This window comes from Ylistrum balloti, unplaced genomic scaffold, assembly GCF_031769215.1.
Source record: "Ylistrum balloti isolate Yb309-2 unplaced genomic scaffold, AGI_CSIRO_Ybal_v1 Utg370828, whole genome shotgun sequence".
In the NCBI taxonomy this organism is placed as follows: domain Eukaryota; kingdom Metazoa; phylum Mollusca; class Bivalvia; order Pectinida; family Pectinidae; genus Ylistrum; species Ylistrum balloti.
In genome coordinates this window covers 413,906-430,297 of record NW_026782478.1, presented here as the reverse complement: position 1 = coordinate 430,297, position 16,392 = coordinate 413,906, and the positions used below count along the sequence as shown (strand labels likewise).

General features: G+C 38.9%; 2 protein-coding genes across 2 annotated transcripts; both read right to left on the bottom strand.

The window, feature by feature from the left end:
* Window positions 1-681: 681 nt before the first annotated feature.
* Window positions 682-5,893, bottom strand: LOC132558820 (uncharacterized). The gene is made up of 5 exons (XM_060223430.1): window positions 5,848-5,893; window positions 2,113-2,267; window positions 1,645-1,816; window positions 1,049-1,294; window positions 682-797 (listed from the first exon to the last, which is right to left on the bottom strand). Exons 1-5 carry the CDS (start codon window positions 5,891-5,893, stop codon window positions 682-684), a joined length of 735 nt encoding a protein of 244 aa, XP_060079413.1.
* A 3,674-nt stretch (window positions 5,894-9,567) lies between these two features.
* Window positions 9,568-16,021, bottom strand: LOC132558807 (uncharacterized). The gene is made up of 4 exons (XM_060223416.1): window positions 15,940-16,021; window positions 13,547-13,667; window positions 10,979-11,136; window positions 9,568-10,384 (listed from the first exon to the last, which is right to left on the bottom strand). Exons 1-4 carry the CDS (start codon window positions 15,986-15,988, stop codon window positions 10,116-10,118), a joined length of 597 nt encoding a protein of 198 aa, XP_060079399.1. The 5' UTR covers window positions 15,989-16,021; the 3' UTR covers window positions 9,568-10,115.
* Window positions 16,022-16,392: the final 371 nt, after the last annotated feature.

Sequence of the window (16,392 nt, the reverse complement as noted above, 5' to 3'; positions counted from 1 at the left end):
AACTCAGACACATGTAACACATATCACCTTACTGACATGCATTAAAAACTCAGACTCATGAAACACATATGCTCTTACACAAACTCAAAGGGTTGACATATACATGTAACACATATGATCACGCTGACACTGTCTCACACTGAAGACTTACAGTGACACATAAAATGCATTAATTGTACACTTACTGACACGTGTCGCAAACTCAAAGAATCGTCATGACAAATTTCAGATTCGTAATTGAAGACAATACAGCACCCTTGTTACGAACATTATTACAATGACTCGTTTTAGAAACATACTGACTCTCTATGACACAGTGACTAGTAATGACACCTGTGATAAGTATATGGATTCGTTGACAAGTGTTTTACAGATATGGTAATGCCATATATAACACGATGATGATCTTAATAAAAAATCACCAAAACACTTAGAAGCCCTAACTTTTACAACCTTGCCGATGCCCCCGAACCCCCAACCTCCCCTACCGCACCCCCACCTCTCTCTCCCCCACTCTCTCCCCCTTCTCCCTCCCTCTCCCCCTCCCGCACCCACACCCCCTCTCTCTCCCTCTCACTCTCCCGCTTTCTCCCTCCTCTCTCTCCCCCCTCTCTGTCCTCGCTGCGACCTTGTTCCTCCCACCTCCGTTGTCGTTCGCGTCTTCTTCTTTCTCTCCCATATTTAACTCGCTTGATCTCGTGACCGCTCTGTGTCCTCTTCCTGGTGCATATCTATAGACACGTGGTCCGAACACGTGGATGTACGTTCGTCTGTATATGCTGGTGGAGGATCAGTTTCTGAAATAATTTGTTAAGAAGGAAACAACAGTTCGCCATACCGTAAAGGTAAAATACAACACATTTCTTACCGTTACACAATAAACCTTTATAATACAATACTGGATAGTGATTTGGTCGTGTTTTGTCGGTAGGATGATTTCTCCATGCTGTCTTCATATCCTATAATCATACACATCAGGTATTTCCTACAAGTTGATTTAAAATGTGTTTAAATATTTCATAACAGAACGTAAGAACGTAATCTCTACCTCTAACAGCAACAGTGTCCTCGTATGACGGTGGGGCTAGGTACTTGAGCTCGGGGAACTTCTTTGTATATGCCGGTGGATGCGGACCAGCGAAGTGTTCATCTAGAAGAACCACTGGGGACGAGTAATGTGGACTTGGAAGAGCAACATGTACGCGATGATGGTGACCGTGTCCATGCATGCCATGGTGATGACCAAGACGAGTCACGTGGCGTCTGTCCTGACGAGAATTGGCCTCATTTCTATCTGTATTTAAGTAAACAAAATTAAATGAGACATTAGAAGGGTATCTTTCTAGGACCTGCCATCCAGAGTATCTGCGGTAAAGCGGCTTGCCCAAAGACACAGTATCGACAAGACAGAGCGTTAGTGATCTTAGCTTCTTACTAAACACAGACTGTCCCGAATAAAATTTATACGCCTTGGATCTTCACTTAAACTGGAATATTAAAGTGCCACCAACACAAAGTTTGTTTCAATTAATGACTTATTAAAAACTCCAGGACCACAGGCGTGAGGAATACGATGTCGGACGAAACGAAGAGATGCAACAAATATCGTGATTGCGAAGAAGCGATATATTTACGTTAACATACCTTGTGTTCCAGCAGGTTGTGACCGAACAGACAGACGAGATTCCTTATAGGCGGATAAACAGACCAGGCGCCAACAGAAGATGGCAATCACCCCAATAATCACCAGGGCTGACGTTATACCAATAAGTAACAGGGCAGGTGCGTGCTGGTTACTTTTGCCGTAAGACGACGTCTTCGTTCTGGAACAAATGTCGGATACGATATTAATGGACTTTTCCATCTCAACTGATGTTAAATGTTGATCAAACTATGGCATAACACCCTTCTGTATCATGAAGGGAATTGGTCCATTCGATACAAGGTCTCGCTATTTACGAGATCTTAAGAACACGTATGGCGACAACAGATTTCTAGGACCATTTTGATTCTCACGCTTGCTATTGACTTGAAGTTTTGTAATTTCTAAATAAGTTGACACACTGCCAAGTATCTTTGATGTATTTAGCCCCTTCACCACACACGGTTTACTTGCCGAGATGACAGGGGACAGCATCGCCTGTCTGTGTAGTTACCACAGCACTCCTGTGTGCGGCTACAGGTTTTTAGGCGAATGACTTCTCTGTAGGTATCCGTCTCATTAACGTAGTGTTTGTAGAGATAGGAACAGTCGGCAGCCATAGTTCCTGTGTTTGTAGAAATCAATGAAAAATTGATGATTGATATGTAATGGTATAGAGGTGAGTCGAATCAATGGTACTATGATGAGTCAAAAAACAATACAGTTATACGAGTAACTGTGAAGAGGCGAGTTACAGAAACGATACACTGATGAGTCAACATTTACTGCGACAAAGAGGTGAGTCAATGTTTGTAATATCAAAAATATTGTAATATTGTAATATAATACGATTTATACTTCTGTTGATACAGGTAAGGAAGCAGTAGCGAGTTAACGTAACGGTACGAGTGTTGGATCCAGGATTTGAAAAGGTGGATGGTAGCGGTATGATGGAGCACTGTCAATTTGATATTAAATCACAGAGATAATGTCAGCTTACAGATATGGAGCCGGGACAATATTTATAGGGGTCACATATCATCCCGTGAATTCTCCAATATGATATTTTTACATACATTTTGTATGTCGCCTGTATCTATAATCTGGAGTATTTTTCACTGACTGTGACACTCAAAACTTTATTGTTATGTTATACTACAGACAATAATGTTTCCTCATCAATTGAAAATGACACAACAAAATAGCTGAGTTTGATTTTGTCCCCCAGATCTTGACTTGCATACCGGTCAAAATAGAACTTTTCTAGAATCTTTTTAACTTCATATACAATTTTATTAAACATGTTTTTTTCATCAAATCATTTGAAATGAAAACTCCTTTATGAACCTTTGAATGGAAGTCTCATTATTAACGATCATGTATACAGTTGTGATTCAATACATGTAACGGTATAGAGAGGAGTCAATTAATATAACAGTGCGGTGGTGAGTCAATGATTTTAACTGTATAGAGAGGAGTCAATTATTATAGCAGTGCAGTGGTGAGTCAATGATTTTAACAGTAAAGAGGTGCGTCAATATTTGTGACGGTACAGTGGTGAGTCAATGATTTTAACTGTATAGGGGTGAGTCAATTATGATGGCAGTGCAGTGATGAGTCAATGATTTTAACTGTAAAGAGGTGAATAAATATTTGTGACGGTACAGAGGTGAGTCAATGATTTTAACTGTATAGGGATGAGTCAATATTTGTGACGGTACAGTGGTGAGTCAATGATTTTAACTGTATAGGGGTGAGTCAATATTTATGACGGTACAGTGGTGAGACGATTCAAACTGCTTCTAACTTTTTCAAGGGAGTCGGACAAGTGTTCTGATACAAATTAAGTATTGAGAGTAGACTTATGTACGTTATACTAAGTTTAGTCAGAGCATAGATTTGATCAAACTTGATTATATGGGCTCTCCATTTGCAATTACTACTAAGAGTTATTCCTAAATAACGATGTGAGTCGTTGAACTCAATCGGCTCACCGTGAACCTAAATAATTCTTACGTTCTACTGTTGGTCTGATAATTATTACAATAGTGGTAGCAACAACCCTCTAAGTCTGTGTGTGTGTCTGATGGGGGGTGTGTTATTTTAATGTCTCAATAGAAAGCAAGACTAGTGTTTTTGGATTGTTTTATCTACTGAGCGCAGCCCTATACCGGTAACATGGACGGAAGGAACTGTATTATATCATTGTTTATTGTGTTCCTGCTGATGGCGGAAGGACATATTGCATGCTTCAGTAATTCATTTAAAACAGTAAACATGCTGCTCTCGATAGAAACTGCAAGAGACATTCTTCTGAAAATATATAGCTGGAAAAGACCGGTTTTTGATCAAATAAAACATGTATAGGAAAGCTTGCGTCTATCCTTATTGTTTTCCATCCAAAATATGTATCATAAAGCGCAGTACCTAAATACAATGAACACAACGCTGAATTTGGAAAATTAATGTTTTAAGAACATAGTTCGGAAATTATAAAATATCCTAATGTACATGTGTGTATCACTGTGTCGCACGTAACACTATCATCCATAAGCTATACGCTTAAGTTATATCATTTGTACAGATGTAATGTTGCATTATTATATATTGTACGCTGGGCTATTTGAAGACATTTTTGATACTGAGACTTGTCCCTGAATTTGACCTGCTTCGTTTCATGTTTTAAAATTCAAACATCGTCGTCATGTACGATCATCTCTTAAATCGCAGTTCGTATACAAAACGTGGTTTTATTGCATTGGAAATATCGCTTTATTGCATTGTCGCAACAACCAGACAAGGCGATAGCACGACACTTTAAACTGCGAATTTGCGTGTACAGAAGGTGTTGTCGCGGTCTTGTTTTTTATTTGTCTTATCGCTTTGTTCTCACATGAACGTGTTGTTTTCGTATCTTGACGAGAACTTCAGTTATCGCCGTATAGTATTGTCATATTGACTGATAATCGTCACAATTTTATTTCTGTAGCAGTATAAAGAATTGTTACATTAACGGCAATATAAACACAACCACAACGCTTATTGTAATATTAATTATCATTATTACACTAAGTGTAAAACCTAAAACATTTTGATGTTGAGCCAATGTTTACAATAGTACATTGCCGAGTCAATATCATAATGATTCAGAGAGGAATCGATGATTAAAATGGCGTAAAAGTGAGTTAATGTCTCTGTCACACAGATTACTTTCATATTGACATTAGATATAATCCGACAATTCAATTGATATGTTTCATTTTCAGATATTATTTAAAAAGGATATTGTGTCCAATCAATCAAGTTATATGTTGTTGTTTGTTGTTGGTTTTTTTATTGTTTTAAAATTCTTCTTCTTTTTTTTTATTTTTTAGGGTGTGTTAATTTTAATCCTAATTATTATATTCTGTACCTGCGTCGAAGTGTATTTACTTTTCAGCAGCTAAAAATCGCTTGGCTACAAAGAGCAAATGATTAAAAAGAACAAAAGGTTTACATTTTACGAATACAAACACAACGTATCAAACATTACATCTAGATGTTATAAAGGTCTCTTCACATTTGAACCATATCTAAATAACATTTACGGATGTAGCCAACCACCGCACATCTACATAATTATATAGTTTATGTAATGACTTACAAAACGATAAACTCACGCATGCCTAATTATTATTCGTCTTTATCGAAAATACACACATTGTGCTGTTAAGTTTTATCTAGAGACTATACAACGCAAGTCTTACTATTATGACATCATTTTATAGCACTATTAGGACCTATCTTACGTCATTTCCTAACACGTCGCCTAAGATAGCCTTTGTGTGATGCAGAAAAAGGACCACAAGTCAGACTCCTTGACCGTCAAACTCTATCGCTGTGTGGGGCGCCTGAACTCTCCCTATGTATGGGCCGGTTGACTGACCTGAAGTCCTTAAGTAGATGTAAACATAGGTCGGCATCTTTGGTTTCGATAAGTCTGCCAATATGTAGGGCGGTAAACGGGACGATAGATGGGCCCCTACGGTAGACGCACACACGTCGGCCTCTTTAGTTCCACTATTGGAACAAAATAACTCCGTTAATGTCTGTTTAAATGGCCTGTTTGTGTCTAAGCCAGTGTGAATCGTTTGATATAGTGATTACACGAATACAAACACCTTAATACAAGTGTAAACTGTGTACAGAAAAGTCTTCGTACTTACCAATGCAGAATGACAGGAAAACGAATACTGCACCGCCGGGCGCCATGTTGAATATATGTTTATAATTATAATACTCCTCTCTTGAATAGTTGTACTTAAATAAAAGGAGTAACAGACAGGTTAATTAGTGGGACTTCATTGAGATAGTCAGCCGTGCGTACAATCCTCCACAATGATAGGACTCCACAGGATTGTATTGTCTTCGCGATGTAGGTACCCATTACCATACAATACACAAAACAATTGATTTTATTTAAGTGTCGCATATCGATGTTACAAGAAGTAAGAAAAATTATATGTAAAACGTCAGGTACAAAATCCTGCCAAACGTCAGGTACACAACACGGGGTACCGGAGGGGACAGTGTCGGTAACAAGTACATATATACATAACCTGTCAAACGTCAAATACAAACACGGGGTACCGGAGGGGACAGTGTCGGTACCAAGTACATATATACATAACCTGTCAAACGTCAAATACAAACACGGGGTACCGGAGGGGACAGTGTCGGTACCAAGTACATATATACATAACCTGTCAAACGTCAAATACCAACACGGGGTACCGGAGGGGACAGTGTCGGTACCAAGTACATATATACATAACCTGTCAAACGTCAAATACCAACACGGGGTACCGGAGGGGACAGTGTCGGTACCAAGTACATATATACATAACCTGTCAAACGTCAAATACCAACACGGGGTACCGGAGGGGACAGTGTCGGTACCAAGTACATATATACATAACCTGTCAAACGTCAAATACCAACACGGGGTACCGGAGGGGACAGTGTCGGTACCAAGTACATATATACATAACCTGTAAAACGTCAGGTACATAACACGGGATACCGGAGGGGACAGTGTCGGTACCAAGTAAATATATATACATAACCTGTCAAACGTCAGGTACACATCACGAGGTACCGGAGGGGACAGTGTCGGTACCAAGTACATATATACATAACCTGTCAAACGTCAAATACCAACACGGGGTACCGGAGGGGACAGTGTCGGTACCAAGTACATATATACATAACCTGTCAAACGTCAGGTACACAACACGGGGTACCGGAGGGGACAGTGTCGGTACCAAGGATATATATACATAACCTGTCAAACGTCAAATACCAACACGGGATACCGTAGGGGACAGTGTCGGTACCAAGTACATATATACATAACCTGTCAAACGTCAAATACCAACACGGGACAGTGTCGGTACCAAGTACATATATACATAACCTGTCAAACGTCAGGTACACAACACGGGGTACCGGAGGGGACAGTGTCGGTACCAAGTATATATATACATAACCTGTCAAACGTCAGGTACATAACACGGGGTACCGGAGGGGACAGTGTCGGTACCAAGTATATATATACATAACCTGTCAAACGTCAAATACCAACACGGGGTACCGGAGGGGACAGTGTCGGTACCAAGTACATATATACATAACCTGTCAAACGTCAAATACCAACACGGGGTACCGGAGGGGACAGTGTCGGTACCAAGTACATATATACATAACCTGTCAAACGTCAAATACCAACACGGGGTACCGGAGGGGACAGTGTCGGTACCAAGTACATATATACATAACCTGTCAAACGTCAGGTACATAACACGGGGTACCGGAGGGGACAGTGTCGGTACCAAGTAAATATATATACATAACCTGTCAAACGTCAGGTACACATCACGAGGTACCGGAGGGGACAGTGTCGGTACCAAGTACATATATACATAACCTGTCAAACGTCAAATACCAACACGGGGTACCGGAGGGGACAGTGTCGGTACCAAGTATATATATATACATAACCTGTCAAACGTCAGGTACACATCACGGGGTACCGGAGGGGACAGTGTCGGTACCAAGTACATATATACATAACCTGTCAAACGTCAAGTACACAACACGGGGTACCGGAGGGGACAGTGTCGGTACCAAGTTAAAGAGTATGCATGTACACAACATGTTAGTTACGATAACACCTGTCGACTTACAAAGCACTGTAAGTAAATGAACATTCATTATAAGCACTAGTCTTCGAATTTAAGGCCATAATTAAAACACCATTGTCATACATTATTTGCGAAAGCACACCAAGTTCCAGTTCGTAAAGTCTTAACACTATCGATCACTATCAATGTTCACTGTTTCGTTGACACGGAAATTACGCAATGTGAGTAGAACTTCACTTTTTATCGCCGATATCTATCAATTATAAGATCTAACGGTTACCTTTTATCATTCAATTAAATAACAATAAACACTTTTCTAAAACATGAATATTGTTAATTACAGTAGTACATATATACATAACCTGTCAAACGTCAAGTACACAACACGGGGTTGTTTGAATCGATCTTCGATGATTCGATATTCTCGCTGTGTCGATATATACATATATATTTCTACTTTCACTACTCATGAACATTAATATTCACTTGTAAAGCCTATTGTCGGTAAAATTGCAAAACGGCGTAGCGCATCAGCAATGTAATTGATCGGCACAAAATTTATACTTCGAGTTTTCCGATCATATTCAGTATATGTTTTGTTGTTGGGACCAAATTTTTACTTCGAATTAACAGAGTTTTTCGAGTTTTCCGAATTCGAGTTTTCCGAGTTTTGATTACTATGGGATTAAAGAGAAGATTTTGCCAACAAGGACCGACAAAACACACTTCGAGTTAAACGGGGTTCTTCCGATATCGGGTCATCTAGAAAAAGAGATATTTTGTCTAAAACATAATGAAAAAAACTTTTCCGAGTTTTGACTGAACTATTTTTGTATCGACCCGATGTATCGATATTTTTATGACGGTGTATATATATATACATAACCTGTCAATTGTCAGGTACATAACACGGGGTACCGGAGGGGGACAATGACAGGGAGTTATAGAGCGAACGATAGTACAGTAGAAATAGTTTTCTGGAAAATGATGATAGACTTGCCGGTTATATTTTTATTATATTAAGTTTGTACAGTGTATCTACTTGGATATTTTATTTCGATACTGAAAGTCACAAAAATGTAGCACAATGGTTCGAGACTAAAATTCAAATGAAAGTTCAGGGCTTTGTCGTGATATCGGGTACATTATGGAATGTTCTGTGTATTTATTATTGTAATGCGATATTTTCCTACGTTTTAGGCGATCAGTATTTTTTTGTTTTCTTGGAAGTTATTAATCAGATGGTGTTTTGGTTATTTTTTTTGTTCTGCGATTTCCGAAGACCCAGCCCGAATGCTTTTCTGAATAATCCACGATGTCATTTTTGTCTGTGTCGTATTCGGTATTAACACAAACAAGAATAAGATAGATTGTCAGAATCCTTGGAAATACACTAGAACACACATAGTAATGATAGTTGATTTGTACCAGACAAGAAAACCATAGCAATGATAGGCTGCTGTGAATCATTTGTCTCGACATTCATAAAAATGAAATCATTTCTGTATCTGTTTTAATGAGGATATTTAAACAAAATTAGATGACGGGCACACTAAAATATTCCACATAATGACAAAGCGACGTGCAGTGCCATAGACGATGCGCATCTTCTGTTTGATTGTGCATATCACTTGTTTGTATTTACTTTCTTACCTTTGTGTACCGACATATGGACAAAACGTGAAAAATAACTTACATCGACAATAATGTAATGTACAGTAAAAAAACGAAGGAAAGATGGCATTATTTACAGAAATAACTGTTACATGATTAGTAACAATTTTATTTACATGAGCTGGCGGGAAGTTAAATATCGAGAGGTTACCAGTTCGAGAGTCATACCCTCTTCCATTATAGATTCCGAGCCGTATAATACTCAACGTGTATTAGTATAGAAGAATGAGGTGCTTCCTTGGAGACAAAAAAACTTGGTCGTGGTCATTTTCGAGGACGAGAGTACTGGACTGCAAGTTCTCGACTCGTGAAACTTTCCATGTAGAAAAATGGCGGAGCAATCGTCACTAGGAGCTAAAAGCTGAGTCAACCCATTTGTCATTGTCCTTACTACTACAAGTGTGATGATAAAACGATTATACCCGGAAGAAATATTATGTTAGTCTATAACTGTATGATGGAAATTTATAGAGTGACGATATGAAATGTTATAAATAACAGTATTTCAAGGGTATTCGCGAAAATCATACTAAAATCAGGAAATATGGTGAAAATACAGTTATCCTTATAAATTTCAATAGAATAGAAACAAATGTGATCGCTGTGACTACATCCTGTTACAATCTGTCAGCGCTTGCAACATCCGTTTGGGAGGAGACGTATCCAGGAGGACCGGAATTGGGAGGTATGGTAGCAATGGGTGCCCCAACGACCGTGTCGTAAGATGGTGGTAACTGTCCACTCTTCTCTCCACTGTTTTCTGTTGAGGCGGTCACAGTGCCTTGTGAATTTGGAATTATGTCTGCCAGATTATTTGTGTAGGTAGTGAGAGGAGGTCCTGCCCCTAATGTGGACGCGTTGCCCTGTGGAATGGCTGTCATCGTCACTGAAAAAAATAAACGCGTCACATTTAAAATGCACGTCACAATACAGTGCAACAGGCGTCACAAAGGTCACACAATGATACCAAAAATGTGTCACATATACATATGTACGTCAAAATGCAAGAAAAAAAGGGCGTCATACACACGCCAAAAAGCAGTGAAACAGGAGTCACATTTGAATGTAGTAAAGGATGAATGAAACACCGTTGTATAAACGTCAATAAACACCCAATAATGTAGTTGTTACATACGTAATTACAAACTATGATTTTATGGGGTTTAACGAACTCGCCAACGAGTGGAAAATAAAACACGGGAACAGAGAGCGGACAGGGGTCAGAGAAAATAGGAGATATCTAGATCCTAAGTGTTGCAATGAGGACAGCAGATCTGTTTTAGTTTCTTCACCAATATTCCTTTAGTTGATGTCATGGATGAAATTCCCCGATCTACAGGGAGCCTAATTTTAGTCGCCTTTTACGAACAGGTGGTGAAATATGCTAAGAATCTATTCTTTGGCTCTATAATTGCCCTTGATGGATGGTATCGGACAGAATCCGACCCCGGTCCAGATACAGCGGGTAGCCATGTAATACCGGAAGTAGTATTTGGAGAGAAGACGGCCGGAGTGATGAGTCTGCCTCTTGTCCTTCTCCTCCTACACAACACACACGCAGTGACGATAACGGCGATGATAATGCCGGTGAAGATCAGACAACCGATGACAATTCCCGCAATTCTTCCTCCATATGTTCTACCAACACAGAATAATCACAACTATAGCTAAGTATATAAAAAATCTCTCAATTCATTACACTGCTTTCACTCTAATTTTTTTTTTTAAAAAGTTATAGAATTTGGTTGAACGAGAATAGATAACCATAGATCTTTTTCCGGTTTGATTATTTCGTTCAATCTGACTCTTGCTCTCTGCAAATGCTACGCCAACAGAGAGTCTATTCAAAGCCCGAATTGGTTTTGTGAAGTCGAAATAAGACATACCAGGAATGTGGTAAACAATTTTATTGGTCAGTATTATGATCAAGATGATTGCACCCTGTTATTACCACTTCTACGAAATCATATTATCTTTTCATTTCCCATTTCACGTGAAATTACTTAATATCATACTTCCCTAGCTGCTTTTAGTATCTAATATCGCTGCTTTCAAGCTTTTGAATAAAAACACACTCAAGTATTGTTTTTATGTTGCTGACTTAGTGACTGAAAACTGAAGATAAAATCTAAGCACCCTTGAAATATCACATTTAAAAAATATAATGCTGCGTTTGATCACATTGTGTGATCAAGCGACTAATCATGAATGAACGAGAGCACCGAATGGGTGAACCACAAGATTTTCAAAGGTTACATGTATAGAAAGGGAGGCATCTCTTTTGATATGTCCTTTCTCAGCTTTTAAAGTTATAAGTGTACGCGCCTAAAAACTGCTCTCCTAATAGTAACTATATCCACTGAAGTAAAACTCTGTAGTTTTAGCGGTATGGACTGAAATATCAGTACTTACGTCCCCGTGTAGTAGTAGCTATATCCGCTGTAGTACCAGTACTTACGTCCCCCTGTAGTAGTAGCTGTAGTATCAGTACTTACGTCCCCGTGTAGTATTCTCTATATCCGCTGTAGTACCAGTACTTACGTCCCCCTGTAGTAGTAGCTATATCCGCTGTAGTACCAGTACTTACGTCCCCCTGTAGTAGTAGCTATATCCGCTGTAGTATCAGCACTTACGTCCCCCCAGTAGTAGTAGCTGTAGTATCAGTACTTACGTCCCCCTGTAATAGTAGCTATATCCGCTGTAGTATCAGTACTTACGTCCCCCTGTAGTAGTAGCTGTAGTATCAGCACTTACGTCCCCCTGTAATAGTAGCTATATCCGCTGTAGTACCAGTACTTACGTCCCCCTGTAGTAGTAGCTATATCCGCTGTAGTATCAGTACTTACGTCCCCCTGTAGTAGTAGCTATATCCGCTGTAGTACCAGTACTTACGTCCCCCTGTAGTAGTAGCTATATCCGCTGTAGTATCAGTACTTACGTCCCCCTGTAGTAGTAGCTGTAGTATCAGCACTTACGTCCCCCTGTAGTAGTAGCTATATCCGCTGTAGTATCAGTACTTACGTCCCCCTGTAATAGTAGCTATATCCGCTGTAGTATCAGTACTTACGTCCCCCTGTAGTAGTAGCTGTAGTATCAGCACTTACGTCCCCCTGTAATAGTAGCTATATCCGCTGTAGTACCAGTACTTACGTCCCCCTGTAGTAGTAGCTATATCCGCTGTAGTATCAGTACTTACGTCCCCCTGTAGTAGTAGCTATATCCGCTGTAGTATCAGTACTTACGTCCCCCTGTAGTAGTAGCTATATCCGCTGTAGTATAAGTACTTACGTCCCCCTGTAATAGTAGCTATATCCGCTGTAGTATCAGTAATTACGTCCCCCTGTAGTAGTAGCTATATCCGCTGTAGTATAAGTACTTACGTCCCCCTGTAATAGTAGCTATATCCGCTGTAGTATAAGTACTTACGTCCCCCTGTAATAGTAGCTATATCCGCTGTAGTATCAGTACTTACGTCCCCCTGTAGTAGTAGCTATATCCGCTGTAGTATCAGTACTTACGTCCCCCTGTAATAGTAGCTATATCCGCTGTAGTATAAGTACTTACGTCCCCCTGTAATAGTAGCTATATCCGCTGTAGTATCAGTAATTACGTCCCCCTGTAGTAGTAGCTATATCCGCTGTAGTATAAGTACGTCCCCCTGTAATAGTAGCTATATCCGCTGTAGTATAAGTACTTACGTCCCCCAGTAGTAGTAGCTGTAGTATCAGTACTTACGTCCCCCTGTGGTAGTAGCTATATCCGCTGTAGTATCAGTAATTACGTCCCCCTGTAGTAGTAGCTATATCCGCTGTAGTATCAGTACTTACGTCCCCCTGTAATAGTAGCTATATCCGCTGTAGTATCAGTAATTACGTCCCCCTGTAATAATAGCTACATCCGCTATAGTATTAGTACTTACGACCCACTGTAATTGTCAATATATCCGCTGTAGTATCAGTACTTACGACCCCCTGTAATAGTAGCTGTAGTATCAGTACTTACGTCCCCCTGTAGTAGTAGCTATATCCGCTGTAGTATCAGTACTTACGACCCACTGTAGTAATATCTGTAGCCACTGTAATAATATCTGTAGCCACCATAGTAATATCGGGTACTGTAGTAGGAATATCGGTAACCGGTGTATCTGAACCGCACGGCAGAGATTTCACCTGAACTCAAAACATCAAGAATATGTGAATAGCGAGCATGTTATACATTTATTTGTATACTAATTGCTCAAAGCTTAGTTAGAGTTAACCAGAGGTTTGTGAAAAATTAAAATTGGTGCCACTGAACAAACAAGAAAGTTACCAGAGGTTTGTGAAAAATTACAATTGGTGCCACTGAACAAACAAGAAAGTTACCAGAGGTTTGTGAAAAATTACAATTGGTGCCACTGAACAAACAAGAAAGTTACCAGAGGTTTGTGAAAAATTAAAATTGGTGCCACTGAACAAACAAGAAAGTTACCAGAGGTTTGTGAAAAATTACAATTGGTGCCACTGAACAAACAAGAAAGTTACCAGAGGTTTGTGAAAAATTACAATTGGTGCCACTGAACAAACAAGAAAGTTACCAGAGGTTCATGAAAAATTACAATTGGTGCCACTGAACAAACAAGAAAGTTACCAGAGGTTCGTGAAAAATTACAATTGGTGCCACTGAACAAACAAGAAAGTTACCAGAGGTTCGTGAAAAATTACAATTGGTGCCACTGAACAAACAAGAAAGTTACCAGAGGTTCGTGAAAAATTACAATTGGTGCCACTGAACAAACAAGAAAGTTACCAGAGGTTTGTGAAAAATTAAAATTGGTGCCACTGAACAAACAAGAAAGTTACCAGAGGTTCGTGAAAAATTACAATTGGTGCCACTGAACAAACAAGAAAGTTACCAGAGGTTTGTGAAAAATTAAAATGGGTGCCACTGAACAAACAAGAAAGTTACCAGAGGTTCGTGAAAAATTACAATTGCTGCCACTGAACAAACAAGAAAGTTACCAGAGGTTCGTGAAAAATTACAATTGGTGCCACTGAACAAACAAGAAAGTTACCAGAGGTTCGTGAAAAATTACAATTGGTGCCACTGAACAAACAAGAAAGTTACCAGAGGTTCGTGAAAAATTACAATTGGTGCCACTGAACAAACAAGAAAGTTACCAGAGGTTTGTGAAAAATTACAATTGGTGCCACTGAACAAACAAGAAAGTTACCAGAGGTTTGTGAAAAATTAAAATGGGTGCCACTGAACAAACAAGAAAGTTACCAGAGGTTCGTGAAAAATTACAATTGGTGCCACTGAACAAACAAGAAAGTTACCAGAGGTTTGTGAAAAATTACAATTGGTGCCACTGAACAAACAAGAAAGTTACCAGAGGTTTGTGAAAAATTACAATTGGTGCCACTGAACAAACAAGAAAGTTACCAGAGGTTTGTGAAAAATTACAATTGGTGCCACTGAACAAACAAGAAAGTTACCAGAGGTTTGTGAAAAATTACAATTGGTGCCACTGAACAAACAAGAAAATTAAAGGCAAAATCAACACTCAAAATAAACCAGTCCGACATGTTTCATCAAACTATAACTGGTCAATGATACAGAATTTTCTCAATTTTGTTTAATTCATTGTTGAAAATTTTCACTTACCAATGGTTATCTCTAACCAGCCTTTGAACAACAGCGTCATAAAAAGCGGTAAAACCCAAGATCCTATGCTCAATGCTTTATGGTACAATAAACCAGCCTGATTTTACCTCCATGGAAGTAAAGAGGACGCCGTCTTCTCAAAGTTTTATATTTTTTTCGTGTTGAATAAACTATCAGCAAAATTTGATTCTTCACATCGGTATTTGACAAACTAAAGCATTGTTAACAACCCCCAATATTCTCAATCAATATTTGCATCATGTTGTGTTAGTGACATTGAACACACATAAGCTGCTGAATCTCTCAGCCAACTGTCAACTTTGTCGCAAATGACAACGAGGATAATTGAAGAAGGTGAGACTCCACTCTCGTTAAGGTTAATTTACAAATGATGGAGAAATCTTCTCACAAATAAATAATCAAAAGCCCCAAATCAAACTGATCACTGAAGATCTCGGTAACTCGTTCATTTTTCTACCGATCAGCTGGCGATAGACTTAACTCTAACCCCGTTAACAGATGTAACAAGTGCAGTGTATTAACTATATCTAGTGTAAGTCTTCTGTATTGTATGACTAAGACTTACAGTGTAATATATACATTGCCAAGTACAGAGTATTACATAATTTGTAAAATATAGGAAATTAATTCTGTAGAAAATATACATTGTACAATGTATATATTAATCTCTTATCGACAATTATAAGCCCACAGACAATGTAACATGTATATAGTAGCAATCCACCAAACAAAATAGTTTATCTCAGACGTAATAAAGAACGGTATATAACTTACCTAGTATAAGTGTAACCAGAAAGACAATGTAACACACAACAGAGGCCATGATGATTTTACATATACCCCACACTCAATTTTACGTGATAGGGTCATATTAGGATGACGTTCAGTATTACCGGTACAACTTCCGGTCAGGATGAGCGAGATAAGCCCAACCTGTGACAATATACCATCCCCACTAACAAATTTAACAGAAATCGCACATTATATATATATATTGTTAACAGAATGGGGTTTAGGATCAAACAAAACACAAATACAAGCTTGAGCTACATACAAAAATTTGGAATAAAATACAACACCCGGTCATATCAACTATGATATTTGTCCGACAATGATTACTGAATAAAAATATTTCTTATCAAATCTGCGGTATTTCTGTCTTTTGTGATTCATGATTTTTGTGAATTATGTCTTTAAACAGAAATCTGAAACAATCAGTCGTTTCGG